Here is a 16,428-nt window from a genome sequence, read left to right on the forward strand (position 1 = left end):
CTGTCCCCACAGGCGCAGCGCCATGTCAACGACCTGTACGAGGACCTGCGGGATGGGCACAACCTCATCTCGCTGCTGGAGGTGCTGTCGGGTGACACACTGGTAGGTGTCGCGCTGTCCTGCCCTGCACTGTTCCCCACTCCCCGCCACGTGCCGGTGCCCCTCTGCCGGCCGTCCTCATCCTCGTCCTCACCCTCGCTGCCTGCCTCTGTTCCCTCTCTTCCCGCTTGGCCGTCGGTCTGTCCCAGCGAGCCCAGAGTGCCCGCGCCCCCCGCCCCCGCCTCTAACCTCTCTTTGCTTTGGTGCCCTCTCTGCTTCCTGGCGCCGGCCCCCGGCCCACCGCCGCCTTTGCCTCCTCCTTCTCCTTCCTCTCTCTGCTCCTCTCCGCTCGGCTCGGCCGGGGCAGCCCCGGGAGCGCGACGTCCTCCGGACCTTGCGGTTGGTGAGTGGTTCTGCCGTCAGCTCTTGGCATGGCCCCGCATGGCAACCACCGGCACAGAGCAGCGCCGAGCATGTCCCAGGACTGTCTGCATGCCATGTGCCCTATGCCGTGTGCCATGTGCCATGCCTGTCCCAGTGGTCCAGCCATGTGCCATGCCTGTCCCAGTGCCATCCTGGTGCTCTGGCTGCATGCTGTGCCTGTCCTGGTGCCCCCCAAGCTGAGTGCTGTGGGGGTGGGTTTCCCTGGGCCAGAACTCAGTGGCAGCAGCAAGAGAGAAGTCGTCTTCCACAAACAGCATCGCTGGGAGCAATCCCACCATGCTGGGTGTTGTCAGGCTGGAGCTGGACTGTGGCTCCTGGGACCACAGCAGGACATGCTGCAGGCTCTGTGGAGTGGCTGGCCACCGTGGCCACCAGCTCCCTAGGTCTCATGCTAGGGCTGGCCGTGGCCCTGAGCAGCTGCAGGTCCATGTTGGCCCCCTTCTGTGGGATGGGGTGACCCTGGTCTGTTGCTGAGTGGCACGAGGGGGTTCATGGAGTCCCCAGCTCTCCCAGCAGCCAAAGCTGGGCTTAGCTGGTGAAACGTCGGCATTGTCATGGGGCAAGAACGTGTGGGGGGTCTGTCTGGGCAGGACCCAGGGGATCCCAGCTGGAACCCACAAATTTGGGGGGCACTCACTCAGCTTGGCAGTTCCTGGTCCTGCTGAGGGGACACTGGAGCGTGGCAGGGAGCTGCATGGGGAGGGACCACGGTGGCCAGACATGCAGCACTGCCAGGACCGGGGTGCACTGGCACTGAGCCAGCACCAGTCCTGCCCGGGCAGTGGCTGCTATGCCCACACGTCGGGCACTCGGCTCCCCTTGGGATGGCTGTGATGGTCCCGGTGCTGCCGGGTGCGGCGTGGGAACAGCCTGTGCCGGCGGGTTCACGGGGGGGCATGGGGAGCGTCCCCACCCCTGCAGGGGCAAAGTGCGAGGGCGGGTGCCATCGGCATGCGCGGCGCTGGGAGGGGCCGGATAGTGCCGGGCGTGGCGGGGGGGGCCGGGTGGCAGGACGGTGTCGTGGCATCTCGGTGGGGCCATGGCCGTGCGGGGGGGCCGGGGCTGTGGCGGCAGGACACGTCAGGGCTGCTGTGTCCAGTGTGGCTGCACTCATTGCCCTCCTCTCCCCCAGCCCCGGGAGAAAGGCCGGATGCGCTTCCACAAGCTGCAGAATGTCCAGATTGCCCTGAACTACCTGAAGCATCGGCAGGTGAGAATGGGGTGGGACCCCTGGGATGCCCGTAACCCCGGGGCCGTGCCGCCCTGCCCTGTGCCTGAGCCGCGCGTGTCCTGTGCTGCAGGTGAAGCTGGTGAACATCCGGAACGATGACATCGCCGATGGCAACCCCAAGCTCACACTGGGGCTCATCTGGACCATCATCCTCCACTTCCAGGTGAGCCTGGCGGGACGGGGATGGGGACAGTGGTACTGAGGGGCCAGGATTCTGTGGTGCTGGGGGCCTCCCCGGGCTGGTTTCATCCCCAGTGGGGCAGGAGCGGTGTCACTGGCAGCTGCCATGTAGCGACTGTCACTGTGCCCGTGCCGGTGCCCGTGCTGGTGCCTGTGCCGGTTTCTGGAGTAACAACTATGTCCTGGCAGATCTCAGACATCCAGGTGACGGGGCAGTCAGAGGACATGACAGCCAAGGAGAAGCTGCTGCTGTGGTCACAGCGGATGGTGGAGGATTACCAGGGCCTCCGCTGTGACAACTTCACCACCAGCTGGCGGGACGGGCGCCTCTTCAATGCCATCATCCACCGGCACAGGTGGGTGCCATGGTGGTGCCGTGTGGTCCATGGGCAGGCGTGTGCTCGCGGGGTGCCCATGCCGATCTCGCTCAGGGCGATGCGAGTGTGTGCTCCTGACGAGTCCTGGCCCATCGGCCTGTGCCGGCAGTGCCGTGCCCACTGCGGCGTGCCGGGGCACTGGCAGGCAGGTCCCCGCGGGTCCTGCTGGGACTGCTGCGTGCCTTTGGGGAGAGCAAATATGTGCAGGCCTGTGCCAGATGGGGGGAGTCACCTACACTGTGTCGTGTCACAGCTGTGCCGTGCTCTGAACCAGGTCACTGCCATGCTGAGCTTGTTCCCACCGTGGGGCCCCAAAGGGGGCCAAGCTGTCAGCCCCGCAGGGGATTGGGGTGTCAGCCCCATGGGGGCCTGGAGCGCCAGCCCTGTGCAGGCTTGGGGTGCCCAATTCGCAGGATATGGGGGCTCTGACTGTGCGAGGGTTCCTACTGGGGACCGAGGGTATCCCCAGTTCCTCGTGTCCCTGTGCTGCCTGTGGGGGTCTCCCCTGCCACCGGTGCCCCTGGTGTGGGGGTGTGGGGTCTGGGGTGGCCGGGCAGGAGTACAGGCAGAGGAGGCAACTCTGGTGGCCCCAGGAAGGGGGGGACCTGCCCTCCTCGGGTTTTGGGGTCCCCACAGCCCCACTGATCCCTGCTCATCCCCCACCCACAGGCCAATGCTGATCGACATGAGCCGGGTGTACCGCCAGAGCAACCTGGAGAACCTGGACCAGGCCTTCACCGTGGCCGAGCGGGATCTGGGGGTGACACGGCTGCTGGACCCCGAAGGTGCGGGCTGGGGTGAACTGGGAGGTCCCTCTAGGGAGCCCCATCCCTCCCCACCACGGAGTCCCCCTCCTGACCCCCTCCCTCCCTGCAGACGTGGATGTGGCACAGCCAGACGAGAAGTCCATCATCACCTACGTGTCCTCGTTGTACGATGCCATGCCGCGCGTGCCCGAGGTGCAGGATGGTGTCAAGGCCAACGTGAGTTGGGGTGCTGGGGGTCACCGCTGCTGCTGCCCCCCACAGTGTCGCTCCCTGCCCCACACGTGTCCCCCTCCCCAGGAGCTGCAGCTGCGCTGGCAGGAGTACTATGAGGTGGTGACGGGACTGCTGCAGTGGAGCCGGCAGCACTCGGCACTCTTCGAGGAGCGTCGCCTCCCTGCCAGCTACGAGGAGATTGAGGTGAGGCCAGCAGCACAGGCACGGGGGTGAGGACAGGAACAGTGCTGCTGGCCTGGCATGGGCATGGGGATGGACACAGAGGAAGGGACATGGACGGTGCTGCCACAGGGATGACCGACCCCAGGAGCCACTGATGGCTGGGGCAGCACGTGGCAGAGTCCTAGCTGGCCAGTGGCCCCGCTGTGGGTGGTTCATGCCCAGTGAAGGGTGCCAGCCAGCCAGCAGCCCCACCGTGGGTGGCTAATGTCCAGTGTGGCAGCATATAGCCAGCTGTGCCATGCCATGGGTCACCGTGGGACCTGGGTGCGGCGGTGGCACTGAGCCCTCACCGGTGCCACTCTGGGGGTCTGCAGGGTTTGGAGACTCAGAGCAGTGACAGAGCCGGGTGCCCCATGAGGGGGGGCCCCCTCTGACTCACCCTCCCTGGCTCTGCCGTGAGTCACTGCTGGCAAAGCCCTGCACGGCCACTTCCTTCCCGCCGGCTCTGCACACACGGAAAATTGGGGGGGGGGGGGGGGGGGGGGCAGGGCGGATGCTTGGGGAGGGGGCAGCAGCGGCTGGGGGTCCCCGCTCAGCTGCCCCCCACCCCCGGCAGATCCTCTGGCGCCAGTTCCTCAGTTCAAGGAGACGGAGCTGCCGGCTCGGGAGGCTGACAAGAACCGCTCCAAAGCCATCTTCCAGGCTCTGGAGGGTACCAGCCAAGGGCTGGGGAGGGGCTTGGAGGTGGGGTCCTGAGGGGGGGCGAGGGTCCTGGTGAGGGTGTTTGGGACCCCAAGGGGTGGGGAGCCTGAGGGGGAGACCCTGGGTGGAGATCCTGGGGGTCTGGGGTCCTGAGTAGCCAGGGATCTTGAGAAGCTGGGGAGGGGTCCCAAGGGATGATAGCCCTGCGGGGCTGGGGGCTTCGGGGGTGTGGGGTGGATGATGGTCCTGGGGGCTGTGGGTCCCAGGTGTCAGGGGTCTTGTGGGGGTGGGTCCCAAGGGGATGAAGGGTGCCGGGGGTCCCGCGGCAGACCCCAGCCCGCCCCTTCGGGCAGTGTGTGACAATTGGGGTGTGCAGGGCGCGGTGCAGTCGGGACAGCTGAAGGTGCCCCCCGGGTACCACCCCTGGACGTGGAGAAGGAGTGGGGGCGGCTGCACGTTGCTGTGCTGGAGCGGGAGAAGCTGCTGCGGGCAGAGTTCGAGAGGCGAGTGGGGGGGCCGGGGGGGCGGGCAGGGCCGCGCTGGCATCCACACCCCCCTCCCGCTGCCAAACCGCGGGGCTGGGCCGGGGTGGGGTGTCCCGGCCCCCCCGAGGGGGAACCACAGGGCTGTGAGTCACCGCTCCGGCTGGGAAGCCTCGGCGGCCGCCGGCCTCGAGAGCGGCACGGCACGGCACGGAGAGGGATGGGGGCAGGATCGGGGACAGGGGGGGTGGGGGTGGGATGGGATGGTGGGATGGGGATTTGGATGGAGGTGGGGGGATGGGGAATGGGATGAGGGGCGGGATGGGGATTGAAATGGGATGGGATGTGGGGGATTGGGATTGAGACTGGAAGTGGGATGGGGGCAGGATGGGAATGGGGATGGGGAAAGCAAGATGGGGATTGGGAGCGGGATGGGGAGCAGGACAGGGAACAGGATGCAGCACGGGACAGGACCCATGCTGAGCATGGCCAGGACAGCTGCCCCCTGGGCAGGACCCCATCAGTGCTGACCATGTCCCTCTGTGTCCCTCCGTGTCCCCGCAGGCTGGAGCGGCTGCAGCGCGTGGTCACCAAGCTGCAGATGGAGTCAGGGCTCTGTGAGGAGCAGCTGAACCAGGCAGATGCTCTGCTGCAGGCGGTGAGTGCCGGTGGCACTGCGGCAGGGGCCCTGCTGGGACCAGTGCTGGCCACGCTGCTGGCAGTGGCCTTACTGTCCCTGCCCCCGCAGGACGTGCGGCTGCTGGCGGCTGGGAAGGCACCACAGAAGGCGGCAGAGGTGGAGCGGGACCTGGACAAGGCGGATGCCATGATCCGGCTGCTCTTCAATGATGTCCAGAGCCTCAAGGATGGGCGGCATCCCCAGGGCGAGCAGATGTACCGTCGGTACGGGTGCTGTGGGGGTCCCCACGGCTTGTCCCCGTGGCCCTGTGCTCCCAGAGACCTCCATGTCCCCCTTGTCCTTCCTGCCCCCCAAAGCCCTTCATGTCCCGTGTCCTCCATGCTGCCCATGCGCCCCACGTCTCCCATGCTCCCTGCACCCTGGCCACCCCTATGTCCCCTGTGCCCCCCAAAGCCCTGCAAAACCTCCTGTGACCCCCATGCCCTGCATGTCCCTCATGTCCCCTCAAAGCCCCCCATACTCTCTGTGGCCCTTGCACCCCCAAAAGCCCCCTGTGACCCCTCTACACCCCAAATCTTCTCATGCCCCCAAAGCCTCCCATGTCCCCAAACTCCCCATGTTCGCTGTACTCCCTTGCAACACCTGTACACCCCAAAGCTCCTCATGACCCCGAAGTCCCCCATGCCCCCTGTGCCCCCTACTGACATTTCCCCCCCCCGCAGCGTGTACCGCCTGCACGAGCGCCTGGTGTCCATCCGCACTGAGTACAACCTGCGGCTCAAGTCGGGGGCGCCGGCGACAGCAGTGACGGCCGTATCCGTGGCATCAGGGCAGCGGCGGCCAGAGCCGGACGAGGCTCCGCTGCGGTACCTGCAGGAGCTGCTGGCCTGGGTGGAGGAGAACCAGCGGCGTGTGGCCACAGCTGAGTGGGGCGCGGACCTGCCCACCGTGGAGACCCACCTGGGCGCCCACCGCGGGCTGCACTGTGCCATCGAGGAGTTCCGTGCCAAGGTGGAGCGGGCACGGGCTGATGAGGTGAGACCCCTGGGTGCTGGGGATCCCCAGGTTCTGGGGGTCCTCTGGGGTTGTTCCCACTCTGCTTCCAGGGGTCCCCCGGTTCTGTCCCCTCCCCTGCTCCTGAGCATTTCCTCTAGGACTGCCTTCAGTCTGTGCCTCAGGGTCCCCGAAGCACCATGGCCACCCCTCTTTCTGCTACTGGGGGTCCCCAAGGCCCCCAGAACTCACCCACCTCTGCTCCTGGGGGTCTTTGAGGCGCCAGGGCTTTGCACAGGCTGGTGGGGGGGGGGGGTTGGGGACAGCAGCCCATCCTGGCCCCCACAGCCCTCTGCCCCCAGCCCCCCAGGTCTCGGGGTGCCCTCACCGTGCCATGAGGGCATCCCCTGCAGCCCCTGCACTGCTGGTGTGGCCCCTCCACTGCCTTCCCCATGTGAGTCCCTGCTGTTACTCCTCCTCTTGCGGGGTGCAGGGGGACATCTGGGGTGCTGCTGTTTCGGGGGGGGTCCTGGGACTGATGGTGTGTCTCCTCCAGACCCAGCTGTCCCCTGGCCCGCGCGGCGCGTACCGGGAATGCCTGGGCAAGCTGGAACTGCAGTACGCCAAGCTGCTGGTGAGGGCTGGAGGGGTGGGGGGACCTGCTGGGGACATGTGGCTTGGGAGGTCATGGGGGGTAGACATGAAGGGACCTGCTGGGGAGGGGGTGTGTGACATGAGGGGGCTCTGCTGGTGGGGTGTGAGATGGGAGGGACCTGGCGGGGGTGTGTGACGCGTGAGAGAGACCTGCTGGAAGAGGGTGTGACAGGAGGGGGGGACAGTGGTGGTGTGGTGGTGGGGGGGTCATGCCGGGGAGGAGTGTGTGAGGGCTTTTGGGAGGAGGATGGGGGAGATGTGTGGGAAGGAGGATGCAGGACATGGGGGGGAAGTGGGGAGGAGGATGAGGGAGGACAGAGGGTGGGGGGGGGCAGCCCTGTGGGGAGGAGCGTGTGGGGTGTGGCCGTGCAGGGCAAGGATGCAGCTGCAAACCACCCCCCCCGTGCCTCCCTAGAACTCCTCCAAGTCGCGGCTGCGGCACCTGGAGAGTCTCCATGGCTTCGTCAGTGCTGCCACCAAAGAGCTGCTGTGGCTGAGCGAGCGCGAGGAGGAGGAGGTGGCCTTTGACTGGAGCCACAACAACCCCGCCATGGCTGCCAAGAAGGAGAGTTACTCGGTACGGGCACGGCGGGTGACGCATGGGCACGGACACGGGGATGGGTGTAGACGTGACATGGGCACTGTGATGGGCATGGACACGGACATGGGCACGGGGATGGACATGGACGCAGGGATGGGTGTGGACACGGACAAAGATGGGCATGGCCATGACATGGACATGCATATGGGCAGACACACATGGAGGACACCTGCTGCACGTGGGGACACGTCCACGGACACACGCACGTGTGCCATCCCTGCACAGACACGCACACGTGTGCCATCCCTGCACAGACACGCACATGTGCCATCCCTGCACAGACATGCACACGTGTGCCATCCCCACACATGGGCACACGCACACGTGTGCCATCCCCGCACAGACACGCACACGTGTGCCATCCCTGCACAGACACGCACACGTGTGCCATCCCCACACATGGGCACACGCACGTGTGCCATCCCCGCACAGACACGCACACGTGTGCCATCCCCACACATGGGCACACGCACGTGTGCCATCCCCGCACAGACACGCACACGTGTGCCATCCCTGCACAGACACGCACACGTGCCATCCCTGCACAGACATGCACACGTGTGCCATCCCCACACATGGGCACACGCACGTGTGCCATCCCTGCACAGACACGCACACGTGCCATCCCTGCACAGACATGCACACGTGTGCCATCCCCACACATGGGCACACGCACGTGTGCCATCCCCGCACAGACACGCACACGTGTGCCATCCCCACACATGGGCACACGCACGTGTGCCATCCCCGCACAGACACGCACACGTGTGCCATCCCTGCACAGACACGCACACGTGTGCCATCCCCACACACAGACACACACACGTGTGCCATCCCCGCACAGACACGCACACGTGTGCCATCCCTGCACAGACACGCACACATGTGCCATCCCCACACACGGACACGCACACGTGTGCCATCCCTGCACAGACACGCACACGTGTGCCATCCCCACGCACAGACACACACACGTGTGCCATCCCTGCACAGACACGCACACGTGTGCCATCCCCACACATGGACACATGCACGTGTGCCATCCCCGCACAGACACACACACGTGTGCCATCCCTGCACAGACACGCACACGTGTGCCATCCCCACACACGGACACGCACACGTGTGCCATCCCCACACATGGACACATGCACACGTGTGCCATCCCCACACACGGACACGCACACGTGTGCCATCCCCACACACAGACATGCACACGTGTGCCATTCCTACACACGGACACGCACACGTGTGCCATTCCTACACACGGACACGCACATGGCTGTGCCATGTGGTCCCCTCCCTGCTATGTGGCACTGAGTCCCTGTGTCCCCCTAACACCCAGAACCCCCAGAACCCTTCTGAGCACGCCCAGGGCCCCCCTGGCACACACAGCCCCAGCTGTACACATGCACACAGAGCTGTGCACACGTGTGCCCAGCTGTGCTGACGTGTGCACACACACACACACACGTGCCCAGCTGTGCTGACGTGTGCACACACACACACACACACACATGTGCCCAGCTGTGCTGACATGTGCACACACACACACGTGCCCAGCTGTGCTGACGTGTGCACACACACACACACACACACATGTGCCCAGCTGTGCTGACGTGTGCACACACACACACACACACACGTGTGCCCAGCTGTGCTGACGTGCACATGCGCACACACACACACACGTGTGCCCAGCTGTGCTGACGTGTGCACACACACACACACACACGTGCCCAGCTGTGCTGACATGCACATGCGCACACACACACACGTGTGCCCAGCTGTGCTGACGTGTGCACACACACACACATGTGCCCAGCTGTGCTGTGTGCACACACACACACACACACACACACGTGTGTGTGTGAGCCCTGACCTTCCCCCTGCCCCCCGCCCTGCCCTGCACATGTGTGTGAGCCCTGATCCCGCCCCAGGCGCTGATGCGGGAGCTGGAGCTGCGGGAGCGGCGGATCCAGGAGCTGCGGAGCTCAGGGGAGCGGCTGCTGCGTGAGGAGCACCCCGGCGTGCAGACACTGGAGGTGGAGGACACGGGGGGAGAGTGGGGGGTGGCATGGGGGGGCTTTGGGGGAGCGGCTGTTCTGTGAGGAGCAACCCGGGGCACAAACGGTGGAGGTGGGTGTGGGGCTGGGGGGCTGCAGGGACTGGGGGATCTGGGAGGGTGCGAGGAATCTGAAGGGGGCCTGGGGGTCTCAGTGACCTTGGGGGCCCTGAAGGGGCTGGGAGAATCTGAGGGACACCTTGGGGCCCTGGTGGGTTGGGGAAGGGGGTTCAGGAGGGTCTGGGCGCTGGGGGTCAGCTGTGTGGGGTGCAGTGAGTGCTGGGGGTCACTGGTGTGGCTGCCTCTACCAGCGCGGGTGCAGGTCAGGTGAGGGTGCAGGTGGTGGCCCCTGTAGCGGTGCCGGTGCCCTCGGTGCCAGCCCCGGTGTCCCCCCTGCTCCCCCTAGGCGTTCCTGGCAGCGCTGCAGACCCAGTGGAGCTGGATGCTCCAGCTCTGCTGCTGCATCGAGACCCACCTGAAGGAGAACACCAACTACTTCCAGGTATGGGGGGTGCCAGGGAGGGGCTGGGGGCGGGAGGGAGGGAGGGTGTGACCCCAGTGCTGACCCCTGGGCCCCCAGTTCTTCACCGAGGTGCGGGAGGCCGAGGAGCTGCTGCGAAAGACGGAGGAGACGATGCGGCGCAAGTTCAGCTGCGACCGCGGCACCACGGCCACACGCCTTGAGGACCTGCTGCAGGACCTTGCGGTGAGGGCACCCTCGAGACCCCCAGGAAGACCCCCCCAGGCCCCTGGGGGACCCCCATAGTGACCCCCAGACACCGGGGGGTTCTCCCCAGTGTGACCCTCCCAAGATGCCTGGAGTGACCCTGCTGCACGACCTTGCAGTGAGGGCGAATGGGACCCCAGGGGGACCACCCAAGTGGACCCCCCCAAGATCCTCAGGGTGACACTTCCAGGGTGGGCCTAGCCCCATGGCAACCCCTGAGGTGACACCCCCCTGCAGCCCACAGGATGACCCCCAAAATGAGAGTCCCATAACAACCCCCGAGGTGTCCAGCTGCAGAGTGCTGGGGTGCCACCCCCACTGCAGCCCCTGGGATGACCCAAACACATCCATTGCTGCAACAGACCAGGGTGCCCCCCTGCCTCGTATTCTTGACCACTCCTAAACTCCTGGGACCCCCCCAAAATCCCAAGAGCTCCCAAAACCTTTGGGACCTCCTGATATTTCTGAGCTCTCTCAAAAAAACTGGTGTCTCCCTAAAATTCTGATTCCCCTCAACACCATGGGACACCCCAAATCCTGAGGTGCCCCAAACCTGCCCCCACAGGAGCAGAAGGAGCAGCTGGCAGAGTTGGGGGTGCAGCTTGGGGGTCTCTCCCGCCGCGCCAGGACCATCGTGCAGCTGAAGCCACGCAGCCCCTCGACACCCCTGCAGGGCCGCCCCCCCATCCAGGCCGTCTGCGACTACAAGCAAATGGAGGTGTGGTGGGACGTGAGGCTTGGATTAGGGTTGGTTCCCCTGGGGAGGGCATAGGGGGATGTGGGGCAATGTGGGGAGACCTGGTGGATCCAGCACCCCGGTCTGGTGCTGCCCCAGCCCCACAGGGGGACACAGGAGGGGACCCCCTTCTGGTCTGACACCACCCCAGGGGACATGGGGAGACATGGGAGACCCCCCACCCTTCTCTCGTGCTGCTCCGGCCCCATGAGGGGACGCAAGGGGGGACACAAGTGCCCCCCCACCCAGTCTGAGACCACACCAGCCTCAGAGGGGAATATGGGGGGACACTGGGGAATATGGGAGAGGAACAGGAGGACACAGGGGCCCCTGCCCCACCCTGATCCCCTGCCCCGCAGGTGACGGTGCACAAGAACGACACCTGTGCCCTGGTGAGCCACGCGCAGCCACAGCAATGGCGGGTGCTGAGCGCCAGCGGCAGTGAGGCCGTCGTCCCTTCGGTCTGCTTCCTCCTGCCGCCCCCCAACAAGGAGGCTCTGGATGCAGTGCACAGGTGTGGACAGTGACCCTGCACCCCCCCCCGGCCTCCCCTGTGTTCCCCCTCTGACTCCACATCCCCGCAGGCTCGAGACCACGCACCAGCAGCTGCTGGGGCTGTGGCAGCAGCTGCACCAGGACCTGCGCAGCCTCCGTGCCTGGCAGTACCTGACCCGGGACATCCAGCAGATTCAGTCCTGGACGCACATCACGGTGAGTTCCCCGGAGGTCCCAGGGTGGCACAGGGGTCACAGGGGTCCCAACAGGGGCTGACATGGCCATGCCCCCCCAGTTCCGCACGCTGCCGGCCGAGGAGGTGCGTCAGGTCCTGCGCAGCCTGGAGAGCCACTACCAGGAGTTCCTGCGGGACAGCCAGGACGCCCAGAGCTTCCAGCCCGACGACCGGCTGCAGGTGGAGCGCGACTACAACGCCTGCACTCACAAATACGAGCTGCTGCTGCGTAGCCAGGAGAAAGGTGGGTGTCCCCTCTCTGCCTTCTCTGAAAGGTGGGTGTCGCCAGGGTTTCCCCAGGTGCTGAGCATCCTCAGTTCCCTGTGGTGTCCCTGGGGTATCTCCATGGTGCTGAGCTGTCCCCTCTCCTCACCTTGGCTCCCCAGGGTGTCCCCAGGGTTCTGAGCCATCCCTGCATCCCTTGCTCTCTGCCATGGGTCCCCTTGTTGTCCCCACAGTTTCCAAGGGTGTTGAGCCATCCCTGTGTCCCCTCTCCCTGCTGTGGGTCCCCAGGATGTCCCCAGGGTGCTGAGCCATCCTGGTGTCACTGTGGGTCCCCGTGGTGTCCCCATGGTGTCTCAGGGCACTGAGCCACCCCCCTGTCCCCGCAGGAGAGCAGGACGAGTCTCTTTGCAAGAGCTACATCTCGCAGCTGAAGGACATCCGGCTGCAGCTGGAGAGCTGCGAGAGCCGCACCGTGCACCGCCTGCGCCTGCCCCTCGAGGCCGACCCCCTGCGGGAGTGTGCCCAGCGCCAGGCCGAGCAGCAGGTGTGTGACACACGTGTGACACGTGTGGTGTGCACAGATGGGGACTTCAGTGCCAGGATGGGCTTGGGGGAACGGTTTGGGTTGGAAAAGCTTTCAGAGCCCACTCAGTCCCCCAGCACTGCCAAGGCCACCCCTGACCGTGTCCCCAGGTGCCACATCCACGTGGCTGTTAAATCTCCCCAGGGATGGCACTCCACCCCTGCCCTGGGCAGGTGCACCAGGGCTGGACAGCCCTTTGCAGGAGGAGTTTTCCCAATATCCCTCCTAACCCTCCCCTGTCCACCTACCCTGACAGGCTGCAGACCCTTCCCCTGCTCCACTCCTCCTTGGGTCCAAGGGGGTGGGGCGAGCATTCAGTTGGGGGTTGGCCCTGACCTGCAGCTGGCAAGGATTGAGGGACTCCTTCCCTGCAGCAAACCCACCTGGAGCTGGAGGGCATCCAGAAGAACCTGGCCAAGGTCAGCGAGAAGACGGAGCAGGTGCTGGCGCAGCCAGAGCAGGCGGGCTCAGCCCCTGTGCTGCGCTCCGAGCTGGAGGTCACCCTGCGGAAGATGGAGCAGGTGTACAGCCTCTCCAGCATCTACCTGGAGAAGTGAGTGAGCCCTGGCACCGACACTGCGCAGCTCCTCGGCCCCCGGGCTGGGAACAGGCCTGGGCAGCTGGGAGGCCACGGGGAGTCTGGGGAGAGCCAGCGTGCCTTTCCCTTTCTTTTCCTTCCCTCTTCCCTTCTTCCTTTTTTTTTTTTCTTTTTCCCTTTTCCTTCCCTCCTGGCTCTGTGGTGCCGCTCTGGCTGAGCTGTCCCACTCCCATCCTGATCCTGGCTAATCCATCCTCCCATCCCACTCCTGCTCCCGGCTGATTCTGTCCCTCTGCCGCAGGCTGAAGACCATCGGGCTGGTGATCCGGAGCACGCAGGGGGCTGAGGAGCTGCTCCGCAAGTACGAGGAGCAGCTGAAGGACGTGCAGGCAGTGCCGGCTGACCTGGCTGAGCTGGAGGCCAGCAAGGCCGAGCTGAAGGTACCAGGGGCTCTGGGGGTCCCAAGGGGAGTCAGGGGGTGGCTGGGGACACCGTGGCCGGCCCTGACCACTGCCTATCTGCCGCAGCGGCTGCGGGCACAGGCCGAGGGGCACCAGCCCTTCTTCAGCACGCTGGAGACTGACCTGGGCAAGGCCAAGGATGTCAATGAGCGGATGGTCCGCGGCCACAGCGAGCGGGACGTGGACCTGGAGCGGTACCGGGAGCGGGTGCAGCAGCTGCTGGAGCGCTGGCAGGCAGTGCTGGGCCAGGCTGACCTGCGCCAGCGCGAGCTGGACCAGCTGGGCCGCCAGCTGCGCTACTACCGGCAGAGCTGCGACACGCTGCGCCAGTGGATCCGCGATGCCCGGCAGCGCCAGGAGGCCATCCAGGCCGTGCCCATCACCGACAGCCAGACCGTGCGCGAGCAGCTGCTGCAGGAGAAGGTAGTGCTGGCCGTGGGGCAAGGGGTGCTCCCGGCCATCCCCAGCAGGGTGAGGGGCGTGCCTGGCTATCCCCAATGGGGCAAGGGGTGCTCCTGGACGTTCCCCAGCAGGACAAGGGGTGCTCTCAGCTATCCCTGGCTGTGGCAGGGTAAGGGATTCACCTGGCCATCCCCAGCAGAGTGCAGGCTGCCCCTGCCCATCTCTGTCTGAGGCAGAGTGAGGGGAGTGCCCAGTCGTCTCCAGTCATGGCAGGTTGAGTGTTGCTCTGGGGTGGCTGCAGCAGGATGGGGGACCATCCCTGGCCATGGCACGTGGTGGGTGCTCTCAGCCATCCCCAGTGGGATGGGGGGTGTTCCTGACCATTTTTGGCTGCAGCAGGGTGAGGGGTGCTCCCAGCCACTCCCAGCCATGGCAGGGCAAGTGGTGCTCTTGGCCATCCCTGGCCATGGTGGGGTGTGCTCTTGGGTGGCTGTGGGGTGCCTGGGCTCACCCCCACATGTCTCCCCAGAAACTGCTGGAGGAATGTGAGCAGCACAAGGAGAAGGTGGAGGAGTGCCAGCGCTATGCCAAGCAGTACATCGACGCCATCAAGGTGTGCGCAATGTCTGGGGGGCCAGGGCTGGTGGGGTGCTGGGGAGGCAGCACTATGTCCTGCAGAGGGGTGGGGTCACAGAGCCGTGGCCAGGGGGCTTGCTGGGCATAGCAGAGCTTTGATCACTGTCTCCTCATCAGGACTATGAGCTGCAGCTGGTGAGCTTCAAGGCACAGGTGGAGCCGATGGCATCGCCGGCCAAGAAGCCCAAAGTGCAGTCGGCGTCTGACAGCATCATCCAGGAGGTGAGGGGCGGGTCACTGCCACTGGCCTGGGATGTCCCACAGCTCTTGGGGCATGGCTGCTCACTGAAGGGGTGGACTTGGGGGTGTGGTGCGTGGTCTTGCCTCCATGCAGCCCCATCTTTGCTGGGGTACTGGTGGGCTGCAGGTACGCTCCCCTCTCTCCTGCTGACCCACTGTCTCTGCAGTACGTGGACCTGCGGACGCAGTTCAGCGAGCTGACCACGCTCACCACCCAGTACATCAAGTTCATCACTGAGACACTGCGGCGGCTGGAGGAGGAGGAGGTAGGGAGCGGTGCAGGGTGGCATGGCTGGCTGTACAACCAAAAGGAACACAGTTCACGGGCTCTCCAGCCCCATCACTAACGGCAGCCCATGGCCATGACTCCAGCCCCATCACTAACGGCAGCCCACGGCCATGACTCTGGCCCCACCATTAATGCCAGCCCACGGCCGTAACTCTGGCCCCATCACTAACACTGGCCCCTGGCTGTGGCTCTGGCCCAAGCCCCATCACTAACGGTGGCCCCTGGCTGTGGCTCCAGCCCAAGCCCCATCACTAACGGTGGCCCCTGGCTGTGGCTCCAGCCCCATTACTAACATGGGCCCATGGCTGTGGCTCCAGACCCATCACTAATATTGGCCCACAGCCATGACTCCGGCCCTATTACTAATACTGGCCCACGGCCTCTAGCTCCTGCTCTCTGCTGGGCTCCTGGGAGCAAGGCTGCTGGCTCTGGGTACAGTGGGTCTCTGAGCCAAGCTGGCTCTGGGCACCGGGGTCTCTGGTGTGACTGGTGGTAGGAGGCACTTCCCAGATACACGTAGTGCAGTCAGGACCTGCCTGCGCATGCTGCTGTGCTGGGCGCTGGCCCGCGGGGTCTGGCGTGGGGTAACCTCTCTAACTCTTGGTTTCTGCCCTTGGAGCTGCTTTGCCAGTGCTTTTTCTTGGGGAATATTTGTGTTGGTGGGGATCAAATGGAGGGTAAAAAACCAGGATGACTCTGGCAGCCATGCACCAGGTACTCACTCTGCGCATGCCTTCTCCCCACGGCACCCTCCGCCTCCCCCACGGCTCACCCTCTCCTCCTCGCCCTCCTCTACCTCTGTGCTGCTCCGGGATCAGGGGTCCAGTGCAGGGTCTGGCTCCCCTGCATGCGCTGCCTGTGCCCGGGCCCTGCAGAGCATGCGGCTGCCTTGCTCACAGTGCATGTGGTGCGCGCGCTGCGGCACGGCCCCGAGCCAGGCACCAGCCGTGTCGGCCCTTTGGCAAACCCTGCTCCCAGTTGCCTGGAGAGGGCTGGGAGGGGTTTGAACCAGCTGAACTGCTCTCTCCTGTTGAGGCTTTCCCGGCAGGGAAGGCTCTGCTGGCACCGACCTCACACCGCTCCCCTCTGTTCTGCTCCTGGTGCTCCGGCCATCTCTTTCCTTTCCCCACGGCAGGGGCTGTCTGTGCCAGCCCCCTCGCAGGGGGAGCCATGGTGATGGTGTGCACGCTGCTCGCATCGTCTTCATCGCTTGGGCTCCGCTCGCTCTCTGTCCCTTCTCTCTGGAACGTGGCTTCCTGCGCTGCTGTCTGGCTCCTGTTGCCTGTCTGC

The 16,428-nt window shown here is 65.4% G+C and overlaps 1 protein-coding gene across 1 annotated transcript in view; it reads left to right on the top strand.

The window, feature by feature from the left end:
• Positions 1–16,428, top strand: part of PLEC (plectin) — a 62,042-nt gene that overhangs the window by 7,346 nt on the left and 38,268 nt on the right. Inside the window, 31 exon segments of the mRNA XM_048329228.1 lie at positions 13–102; positions 407–442; positions 1,616–1,693; positions 1,785–1,877; positions 2,084–2,250; positions 2,941–3,056; positions 3,148–3,254; positions 3,336–3,455; positions 4,051–4,069; positions 4,072–4,178; positions 4,513–4,558; positions 4,561–4,639; positions 5,183–5,276; positions 5,367–5,521; positions 5,981–6,293; positions 6,808–6,885; positions 7,321–7,482; positions 9,447–9,551; positions 9,978–10,073; positions 10,152–10,277; positions 10,864–11,016; positions 11,394–11,548; positions 11,619–11,745; positions 11,825–12,008; positions 12,376–12,533; positions 12,947–13,125; positions 13,412–13,550; positions 13,638–13,994; positions 14,503–14,586; positions 14,727–14,831; positions 15,017–15,115. Of these exon segments, the coding sequence (XP_048185185.1) occupies positions 13–102; positions 407–442; positions 1,616–1,693; positions 1,785–1,877; positions 2,084–2,250; positions 2,941–3,056; positions 3,148–3,254; positions 3,336–3,455; positions 4,051–4,069; positions 4,072–4,178; positions 4,513–4,558; positions 4,561–4,639; positions 5,183–5,276; positions 5,367–5,521; positions 5,981–6,293; positions 6,808–6,885; positions 7,321–7,482; positions 9,447–9,551; positions 9,978–10,073; positions 10,152–10,277; positions 10,864–11,016; positions 11,394–11,548; positions 11,619–11,745; positions 11,825–12,008; positions 12,376–12,533; positions 12,947–13,125; positions 13,412–13,550; positions 13,638–13,994; positions 14,503–14,586; positions 14,727–14,831; positions 15,017–15,115 (3,927 nt within the window).

Source organism: Corvus hawaiiensis, chromosome 26 (genome assembly GCF_020740725.1).
Source record: "Corvus hawaiiensis isolate bCorHaw1 chromosome 26, bCorHaw1.pri.cur, whole genome shotgun sequence".
NCBI classification, from domain to species: Eukaryota; Metazoa; Chordata; class Aves; order Passeriformes; family Corvidae; genus Corvus; species Corvus hawaiiensis.